General features: G+C 44.6%; 1 protein-coding gene across 1 annotated transcript in view; it reads right to left on the minus strand.

The window, feature by feature from the left end:
* The window catches only part of cpa (F-actin-capping protein subunit alpha), a 32,746-nt gene extending 21,260 nt beyond the window's left edge, over positions 1-11,486 (minus strand). The window contains 2 exon segments of the mRNA XM_045746659.2: positions 1,778-1,842; positions 11,344-11,486. Of these exon segments, the coding sequence (XP_045602615.2) occupies positions 1,778-1,842; positions 11,344-11,354 (76 nt within the window). The 5' untranslated portion in view covers positions 11,355-11,486.

An 11,486-nucleotide genomic window follows, 5' to 3' on the forward strand; every position in this document is an offset into this window, starting at 1 on the left:
ACCGCAATATATATATATATATAAGCAATACCAATAACAAAGTATAAAGACTAAAATCGGCCAAGTTACCCATGAGCGCACAAAATCAGTAAAATGTATATACTCATTTCAGTTTTCTCACCTTATTTCTCGTGCTACATCGTTCATTTTCGTATCATTGTGTTCGCAATAGAATACCCTATATGGGTATATGCATACAAGGTCTAACAGCCTGGAGTGAGTCCCACAGCAAAGCCTCAAGTCTTTGGACCACATTAAGAACACCGTGCGAGGAGTCTATGCTACACTTTCTAACTTCAGAATTGTTTTTAAATACTGTACATAGATGGCGAAATACAAAAGAAATTGTTCACGACAATTCGTTAGTCCAGACTTTTGTTTTGTTAGTCAGGGGGCCTGACAGCTGAGTGGACAGCACTTCAGATTCGTAGTCCTAAGGTTCCGGATTCGATCCCCGGTGGAGACGGAAACAAATGAGCAGTTTCTTTCACTCTGATGCTCCTGTTACCTAGCACTAAATAGGCACCTGGGAATTAGACAGCTGTTACAGGCTGCTTCCTAGGGGTGTGTAACAAAAAGAAGGCCTGGTCGAGGACCGGGCCGTGAGGACGCTAGGGCCCTGAATTCATCTCCAGATAACCTCAAGAGAGAAAGCTGGAATATGCACTAGTTGTATGGTACCCATATCTTAAGAAGATCATCACCAAACTGGATTAGGTGCAAAGACAAGCAACTAAGTGGCCCCCAGAACTGAAGGACAAGAGCTACGAGGAGAGGCTAGAGGCATTAAATATGCCAAAACTAGAAGAAAGAAGAAAAAGAGGGGATATGATCACTACCTACAAAATAATAACGGGAATCGGCAAAACTAATAGGGAAGAATTCCCGAGACCTGGTATGTACTTCAAGAACAAGAAGTCATTGATTTAAGCTAGCTAAACAAAACTGCCGAAGAAATAAGAATATTCAGTTTCGTAGAGTGGTAGACGGTTGGAACAAGTTAGGGGAGAAGGCGGCGAAGGCCAAATCGTCAGTAATTTCAAAGTGTTATATGACAGTGTGCTGGGAAGACGGGACACCACGAGTGCAGCTCTCATCCTGTAACTACACTTAGGTAATTACATATATATAAACCTAAATCTTAAAAAATTCCACACATCACACACTTTGCACGAAAATACATGCATGGTAATCACTCATCTGCTATTGTTAAATGTTTAACGTGTCCTCTATGGCTGCCATAAATGTTCAGACATATGACTGTTATTTGCCAAGACTGCAGAAACAAATGGGTAGCTACCTCATATTTTTTTTATTAAGGCCCTAGAAGGAAAGTGAGGGACTCGGGATTTTTTTCAAGATGGGGGATGGTTACTGGTGACCTGAGGTAGCAAATGTGAGCCCTGTGTATGTGCAGGACTATTTTTAATATTTCAAATCTCTAAATCATATTAATATATGTGCCCCTCCAGGCAGTCGTACCAAAATCATGTACTGTATATATATGAATTGCACCCTCCAAGCGTTACAATTACCTTCCTCATCCTTTGATGAATAACTTTTGTCAACTAAGTCAATTATATATGCTCAACTATTTTATCATTTAAAGTGTTTGAATATGCCTAAATAGAAACACTTGTACATGTACAGTAACGAATAAAGATTATAAATTTATATTTTTAATATTCACAAGTAATTAATTAGTAACCTTTTTCCTAACTTCATACCACTGCATTATTGTTGTATTCCACATTACGTATAGTTATGGCTTACATACCATTGAAGACTTCATTGAATTCGCCAGGTGGAGAGTGTAAGACGAAATTCTGAGGCAATCCGCACCTGGAAATAATATACAAGATGAGCAACACTGTACAAGATTTCACAGGATTCACAGCTTCCAGACTTCTTAACCATTTTCCACCCCCTTCTTTATTTCAAAACCATAAGCTTATATGTCAAGCTCAAATTTTCATATTACATAAAAATAATTAACTAAATAAAAATACTAGGGGGGGATACACCAACTCTAACTGATTCTACAACAATGTAATCTGACATTTCAACTCCAACACAGATTTTGTCCTCCACAAAACACACAACTTGAGATTATCTTGAGATGATTTCGGGGTTTTAAGTGTCCCCGCGGCCCGGTCGTCGACCAGGCCTCCACCCCAGGAAGCAACCCGTGACAGCTGACTAACACCCAGGTACCTATTTACTGCTAGGTAACAGGGGCATAGGGTGAAAGAAACTGCCCAATGTTTCTCGCCGGCGCCTGGGATCGAACCCAGGACCACAGGATCACAAGTCCCGCGTGCTGTCCGCTCGGCCGACCGGCTCCAACTGTCACCTAAGATATGATCACCAATCCTAGGCTTAAGCTATGGAATGTTCTGTTTTTAACTGGAATAAAACACACATTTAGTAATGGTTTGGAAAACTATGAGTTTATGTATAAAATAGCATCACAAGTCTGCAGATACAATATCTAATGAAAAGTTAATCGTAATATAGTACCCTATACTCTATGTCGGTGGCTGAAGTTTTAGCCAGATCCAGTTTTAAGCCAAAATAAATATGCAAATAATAAAGTGAAACTAAAGTCTACAAGTGCCCCAGAGTGTGAATTTTTTGGTGTATGACAGAAATGTTGTAAAATTTGACCCGGTGTCTGACGGTTTGCTCCAGAGTATGACTCCTTGTTGATACTTGTCTGGGTCAGGCACATGGGTTGTGCTGGATGTGTGGTGAGGAACCATCTAGTCCTACACTAGTTATAGATTATTTTATGGCAAACAGTGGTACCTCGGAATACGAGTGTCCCCTGTATACGAGTTTTTCGGAATACGAGCAGGATTCCCTCGGAAAATGTGCCTCGGAAGGGCGAGGGTTACCTCGGAATCCAAGTTTGTTGATACGCGTACAGGCCAAACTAGTGCGTGGTGGTACGGCGATCGTCGCCCCTCCATCCCTCAGTTTACCAGTGCCTGGCGCCCAGTGACTATCCCAAGTCAATTCTTCACCCGATTTTCAGTGTTTTGTTGGATTTTTGGTCATATGACCATAAAAGTTGTTATTATATATTTCACCATGGGTCCCAAGAAAGCCAGTGGTAAGGATCAAGGCAAGAAAGCGCATGCGAGGATGACAATAGAGGGAAAAACAAGAGATCATTCGGAAGCATGAAAATGGTACACGTGTAGTTGAACTTTGTAGGTAGTACAACAAAGCCACGTCAACGATATGCACTATACTTAGCAAGAAAAATGAGATTATGAGTGCTAAAGTGGCAAAAGGCATAAGAACGATCACGAAACAAAGACCACAAATACTTGAAGTAAAAAGTAGTTATTAATTTAGATACACAACTAGGAGTTAGCAGGTGATAGTGTTTCAGAGGCCATCATTTGTGAGAAAGCCAGGGTATTGCACGAAGACCTTGTAAAGAAAACCCTTGGAACGAGTGCAGATATGATAGACTTTAGGGCAAGCAGGGGATGGTTTGAAAAATTTAGAAAAAGAAGTGGTATCCATAGTGTCATAGTGTCATCCATATCCACCACACCTCTCCTCCTCCCCCCTCCTCACTATCTTCCACACGCCTACAGCATTCATTAGTAAGGGTAAGTAATAACATGAACATAGTTTTGTAGGTTTATTTAGATGAATTAGGTATAAAATTTAGTTTGAAGTGAGGTTTTTGGGGTAGTCAGGAACGGATTAATTCATTTCCCGTTATTTTGAATGGGGAAATTAGCTTCGGATTACGAGTTTTCGGAATACGAGCTGTCTCCCGGAACGGATTAAACTCTTAAAACCGAGGTACCACTGTATTTTGATCAGGAATTCATGGACCATCTCGTTGCAGAAAAACAAATATGCTCACAGCCTCATCGACTCCGGCATTTTACCTGCATATGCAGTTTCTGACATTTTGACAGACTCGGGGGTAAAGGACACCTTGCAGTACACAAGCTTGGTTATATGCCAGGCACAGATACATGGGACAAGGGTAAACGTGCCTGCGTTGTCTGCAAGAACACACAACGTAGGGAACGCAAGCGAAGATGCATCTGCACCTGGTGCGTTGAGTGCAAAGTTCCCCCTATGCCCCGTTGACTGAGGAGTTGGTGGAGGAACACAGCGATGAATAGACCACCGAAGAACTCCTAGCCCTTCACAAGCAGCAGCAACAAGATGTGGAGGAGTTGGTGGAGGAACACAGCGATGAATAGACCACCTAAGAACTCCTAGCCCTTCACAAGCAGCAGCAACAAGATGTGGAGGAGTTGGTGGAGGAACACAGCGATGAATAGACCACCTAAGAACTCCTAGCCCTTCACAAGCAGCAGCAACAAGATGTGGAGGAGTTGGAGGAGGAAAACAGTGATGAACTGACCACCTAAGAACTCCTAGCCCTTCACAAGCAGCAGCAACAAGATGTGGAGGAGTTGGAGGAGGAAAACAGTGATGAACTGACCACCTAAGAACTCCTAGCCCTTCACAAGCAGCAGCAACAAGATGTGGAGGAGTTGGAGGAGGAACACAGTGATGAACTGACCACCTAAGAACTCCTAGCCCTTCACAAGCAGCAGCAACAAGATGTGGAGGAGTTGGAGGAGGAACACAGTGATGAACTGACCACCAAAGAACTCCTAGCCCTTCACAAGCAGCAGCAACAAGATGTGGAGGAGTTGGAGGAGGAACACAGTGATGAACTGACCACCTAAGAACTCCTAGCCCTTCACAAGCAGCAGCAACAAGATGTGGAGGAGTTGGAGGAGGAAAACAGTGATGAACTGACCACCTAAGAACTCCTAGCCCTTCACAAGCAGCAGCAACAAGATGTGGAGGAGTTGGAGGAGGAACACAGTGATGAACTGACCACCTAAGAACTCCTAGCCGGGAGAAGGAGAAGCAACAAGAGACAGCTGAGGAAATTTCTTCAGGAGAGGTGGAGGCAGTAGAGGATGTCACTTCCTCGTTAAGAAAATGTGTGCAGTATGGGAAGAACTGCAAAGTTTTACTGATAAGACTCGCCCAGATAAAGCTGTAGCCGGCCATTGAATTATCCTTTTTAGTGACATGTGATGTCTCACTACAGACAAGTGTTAAAACATAGGGAAAACAAGTCTATAGGCAGATTCTTAGCAATACAAGCAAGCAGTGAGCCACAACCAGGGCCTAGTGATATGCCTAGTGGTATGAAATGCTTGCCCTGTACGGGTGCCACGCCCGTGGGTATGGTGGCCGTGCTGGTGCTGCCACTACAAGGAGCACGGGGGAATTTGTGTAGGTGGACTGTGATAATTTTGTACCACACAAACTTCAATTTAATGACATTGATGTTGGTGTTGCACCCACTTTCCCGTATACAGGTGACGATATGACATAGTGAATATTTTAGGTCTTATTTTGATGAGCAATTCATCCACACCTTGTTGACAAAACTTTGACAAACTCTTTTCAAGGAATGTCTAATCTTCAAACAGTACATTCCATCAAAACAGCACCATTTTGGCCTCAAATTCCTTGTACTGTGCAACTGTGAAACCGGAATGGTGATCGATATATTATATTCCGGTACAGACATAGACATATCCGCTCAAGATCCTCACGGGTTTTCTGGCAGTGGTGAAGACACTCATGGAACCACTGCTGAACAAGGGGCACATTCTGTACAGTGACAGTTATTATACGAGCCCCTTGCTAACAAAGGGCCTGCTTGAACCTAACACAGGAGTGTGTGGCACTGTAAAGACACGCAGGAAAGAAATGACAGTTTTTAATACAGTGACACCTCGGGTTCTGAATGCCCCTCTTTACAAACTTTTCAGGGTTAAGAGCCCAATTTCTTCGGAAAATTTGAATCGGGTTACGAACTTTGCCTCAGGAAACGAGTTTGTTGATACGTGTATAGGCCGACCTAGCTCGTAGTGGCACGGCGATCGCGCCTCAGTTTATTAGTGTTTCCCCCCTAATGACTATCGCGCCTCAGTTTATTAGTGTTTCCCCCCTAGTGACTATCGCGCCTGAATTCTTTGCAAAGATTTACAGTTTTTTCGGATTTTTGGCTATTTGAACATAAAATTTGTTATATATATAACTCGCCATGGATCCCAAGAAAGCCAATGGTAAGGTTCAAGCCAAGAAAATACATGTGAGAATGACCATAGAAGAAAAACAAGAGATCATTCGTAAACATGAAAATGGTACACGTGTTGTTGAAATAGCTAGGCAGTACAACAAATTTTCAGGGGAGGAGGAGGAGGCAGTAGAGGATGTCTCTTCCTTATTAATTAACACTATCGCTCACCGGGCAGGCGCGCGGTCAACTTAGGGGTCATGCACCCGACGTGCAGGTGAGCGTGCGGGCAAGCGTGCGGTGACACCTAAATGTGTATACTCGTTTCAGCTTTCTCATCTTAATTCTCGTGCTACGTCGCTCGTTTTGGTATCATTGTGTTCGCAATTAAATTCCCTACAGGTGTGTATAAATATAATGTCCAAAAGCCTGGCGTGACTCCCAACAGCAAAGCCTAAAGTCGGCAAGTTACCCGTGAGCGCACAAAATCAGTAAAATGTGCATACTCGTTCCATTTTTCTCACCTTAATTCTCGTGCTAAGTTGCTCGTTTTGGTATCACTGTGTTCACAATTAAAATCCCTACAGATATGTATGAATATAATGTACAAAAGCCTGGAGTGCCTCCCCGCAGAAAAGCCTAAAGTTACCCGTGAACGAGCACCAATTTGTACACTGCAACCTAATGTGTATACTCGTTCAGTTTGATGACATCAATTTTCGTGTTACGTCTTTCATTTTGGTATCAAATTGTTCACAATAAAAAGGCGCATATTTTAAAACTAATCCCATAATAATAGAGCAATAACTGGAATTTTAAAAAATATTTTAATTCTGGACGCTCATCATCACAAAATTATTTATATCTTTCCAGTGTTCTGACATAAATTTTTGTGTTCCATCTTTCATTTTGGTATCAAATTGTTCACAACATAAAGGCGTGCATTTTAAAACTAGTCCCAACATAATAGCACAATAAATAGAATTTTAACAAATATTTTAAAATTTTGACCAAAAATCTATTTATAATCATATAAGTGTTCGGACATCAAGTTTCATGTTACATCTTTCATTTTGGTATCAAATTGTGCACATTCTAAAGGCGCTTATTTTGATACTATCCCGAGGTCGATTGGATAAAAAATGAATTTTATACAAATATTTTTTGCAGTGAACACAAGTCCGGTCCAAAGTTAGGACTCGGGGAAAAAAAATAATGGACGAGAGTCCGGTCCAAAGTTACAGATAGTGTTAAGAAAAATGTGTGCAGTATGGGAAGAACTGCAAAGTTTTGCTGAAAAGAATCACCCAGATAAAGCTTTAGCAAGCTGTTGCATTGATCTTACATTGACAATGTGATGCTTCACTACAGACAAGTGTTACAAAGATGGGAAAAACAGTCAAGAAAAAAAGGAGAAAATCAAGCAGTGAGCCACAAGCAGGTCCTAGTGGTATGCAGGTAAAACGTGCCAGAGAGTGTACCCCAGAGAAGTCCTCACTGCCTGATGTTATAATGGAAGGGGACTCCCCCTCCAAACAGTAACACCTCTCCTCCTCCCCCTCTCCTCACCGTCTTCCATACGCCAACAGAAGTCATCAGCAAGGGTAAGTAATAACTTGTACATACTTTTGTACTGAAGATTTGGGTGAATTAGGTATAAAATTTACTTTGAAGTTAATTTTTTGGGGAGTCTGGAACGAATAATTCATTTTCCATTATTTCTTATGGGAAAATTCATTTCGGTTTACGAGTCATCTCTGGGAATAGATTAAATTCGTGAGCTGAGGTACCCCTGTACTAATATTGGTGTGGGCGATTGTGAACTTAGAAAATGTGACATGATTTTATCAGTGTTGGAAAAACAAACGTGAAGTGAATATGTCGACAACTATTCACGCTGGTGAAATGCTTGACAGTGGTAAAATGAGGTTTGGAAAAGACAGAAAATTGTATAAGCCAGATTGTGTCATTGAGTACAATATAAATATGAGATTGGTAGATAAACGTCACATGATGGTTGGTGCTGTTGAGTGTGTCCGCAAAAGTGTAAAGTCGACAAAGAAATTATTCTTTCACCGTGTGGAAGTGCTGAACTGTTTCAACATGTTTTTGGAGAAATCAGGCAAGAAACTATTAATTCCTGTTTTTAGTCATGCTCTCTTGTCGCAATTACTCATCAAGTACGGCCAGGAAGACGGTGTTTGGACAGTTGTTCATGCACCAACAAGACCATATGTAGCTCCCAACAGAAAGGGGGCCTCGTAGCCTGGTGGATAGCGCGCAGGACTCGTAATTCTGTGACGCGGGTTCGATTCCCGCACGAGGCAGAAACAAATGGGCAAAGTTTCTTTCACCCTGAATGCCCCTGTTACCTAGCAGTAAATAGGTACCTGGGAGTTAGTCAGCTGTCACGGGCTGCTTCCTGGGGGTGGAGGTCTGGTCGAGGACCGGGCCGCGGGGACACTAAAAAGCCCCGAAATCATCTCAAGATAACCTCAAGATAAGACTGGCTGCTAAAGACTTACTTACAATTTACAGGCCTGACTGCATACCACCTACAGGAACTAAAGCCAAAGGTGCACTCGAGTGTGTTGTTTGTAAGCACACAGAACGAAGAAATAGGAAGCAAAAATCTGTGGGTACTTAGAACATCGAGTGCAAAGTTGCTTTGTGTATCACGGACTACTGCTTTGATCATCACTCACTTCCGAAGTACTGAATGTGTAATACGGTGTTTGACTGTGCAAGTAGTGTGTGAGAGAGAGTACATATTGTAAATAAATTGAATACTGAACATGTAATATTGTGACAATATTGCACTCTTGCTTCCTGCATGAGCGAACGAGTCACAATAACATCACACAATGTTATCGTTGTTTCGATGATATCAGTAGTTTTCAATAATTGTTTTTACATGTACATGTTCAGGAAAGGGATTTTATTATTAAAAAAAAAAAAAAAAAACATGGGGGGAGGGAACACTTTATTTTCCGCGCACCACCAGTGTCACAATAAAAGTCATGCAGCACGAAGGTTAAAGAACTCTGATAAGGAAAGTGATCTAGGGGTTATCTTGAGATTATCTTGAGATGATTTCGGGGCTTTTTAGTGTCCCCGCGGCCCGGTCCTCGACTAGGCCTCCACCCCCAGGAAGCAGCCCGTGACAGCTGACTAACTCCCGAGTACCTATTTACTGCTAGGTAACAGGGGCATTCAGGGTGAAAGAAACTTTGCCCATTTGTTTCTGCCTCGTGCGGGAATCGAACCCGAGCCACAGAATTACAAGTCCTGCGCGCTATCCACCAGGCTTTCGTGGCCCCTCACGGGGTGGCTCTAGACAGAAAACTTTCCCCCGAGGACTATATAAAAAAACACTGTCCAAGGACCTTATGCTGTGCTTTACAACTTCAGAACTGCTTTTACATAGAGGGCAAAATATTTAAGAAAGTGTTCATGACCTTTGCAAGACCAAAATTGGAATATGCAGCGATTGTATGGTGCCCTTATCTTAAGCACAACATCAACATACTGGTTAAAGGTTCAAAGACACAGCTAAATGGCTTCCAGAACTGAAAAAGAAGAGCTATGAGGAGAAGCTAGAGATGTTAAATATGCCAAAGTTAGAAGATATAAGAAAAAGAGGCTGATTACTACTTTTGATTACTACACACAAAATAGAAACAAGAATTGACAAAATTGACAAGAGGCGTTCCCAAAACCTACAACTTCAAGAATGTGAGGTCACTCACTCAAGATATGAAAACAAAGCTGCCAAAAAACTTTAGAAAGCTCTCTTTAGCAAACGGAGTGGTAGATGGTTGTAACAAGTGAGGTTAGCAGTGGATACCTAAACTCTCAGTACGTTGTTACAAAATGTCATACGTCACAGGTGGTGATTCTTAGTGGGAACAGGTAATAGCTTGTAGTTAGATACATGTGGAAACTTGTAGATGGGTGCAGGTAGTGGCCCCCAGTGGGTACAGGTAGGTGGGTGCAGATAGGGGGGGGGGGCGCCATTCGGCAGGTGAACATAGCAACTCCTGATGGGTACAGGTGGGAGCCTGTAGGAGGCATGCCCTGATGGGTACAGGTGGCGGGACCTAGTGGGTGCAGGTGGTGCAGACGGGTACAGGTGGCGGGACCTAGTGGGTGCAGGTGGTGCAGACGGGTACAGGTGGCGGGACCTAGTGGGTGCAGGTGGTGCAGACGGGTACAGGTGGCGGGACCTAGTGGGTGCAGGTGGTGCAGGTGGTACAGGTGGCGGGACCTAGTGGGTGCAGGTGGCGGGCCCTAGTGGGTGCAGGTGGTACAGGTGGCGGGACCTAGTGGGTGCAGGTGGTACAGGTGGCGGGACCTAGTGGGTGCAGGTGGTACAGGTGGCGGGCCCTAGTGGGTGCAGGTGGTACAGGTGGTGGGACCTAGTGGGTGCAGGTGGTACAGGTGGCGGGACCTAGTGGGTGCAGGTGGTACAGGTGGCGGGCCCTAGTGGGTGCAGGTGGTACAGGTGGCGGGACCTAGTGGGTGCAGGTGGTACAGGTGGCGGGACCTAGTGGGTGCAGGTGGTACAGGTGGCGGGACCTAGTGGGTGCAGGTGGTACAGGTGGCGGGACCTAGTGGGTGCAGGTGGTGCAGACGGGTACAGGTGGCGGGACCTAGTGGGTGCAGGTGGTGCAGGTGGTACAGGTGGCGGGACCTAGTGGGTGCAGGTGGTACAGGTGGCGGGACCTAGTGGGTGCAGGTGGTACAGGTGGCGGGACCTAGTGGGTGCAGGTGGTACAGGTGGCGGGACCTAGTGGGTGCAGGTGGTACAGGTGGCGGGCCCTAGTGGGTGCAGGTGGTACAGGTGGCGGGCCCTAGTGGGTGCAGGTGGTACAGGTGGCGGGCCCCAAGAGGGCTGGCAGGTGCCACTTCATCAGAATGTAAACAAACACCCACCACACCTTATATCAGCCTGGTGCCGGCTCCCAGGCCTCGCCCACCACCTTCACCTCACGCCTGGGCGCCCTGGCCGCCCGCCTCAGCCCCCCTGGCCGCCTACTCCGGGGCTCCGCCAACATTAGAGGCCGTGAGGTGTTATTTTTGACAAGCCGGCCCTGCATCCGTCCCGGGCAGGATACGCCCACAGTGTCTATTGGCCCATATCCCAGGCCCTCGTGGCCAAAATTTCAGGGGGAGCCGAAGTCTAACTCCTTCATGTGTTATAATTGACACTTGAAACGCAATTCTAAACTCAAAAAACCACGAAATAACTCAACCTTTTCCTCATCGGGGAGTTGGTCTCCAAAGTCTGACGCCATGTTGGATTTCCACTGCCCCGGACTTCCGCTATGTGTTTCCTCTGGCACTCTCTGCCCTATATAACACGTCTATCTCTCCTCGCTGCCCTCGCCGCTCATAC

This window comes from Procambarus clarkii, chromosome 3 (genome assembly GCF_040958095.1).
Source record: "Procambarus clarkii isolate CNS0578487 chromosome 3, FALCON_Pclarkii_2.0, whole genome shotgun sequence".
Taxonomy (NCBI): Eukaryota; Metazoa; Arthropoda; class Malacostraca; order Decapoda; family Cambaridae; genus Procambarus; species Procambarus clarkii.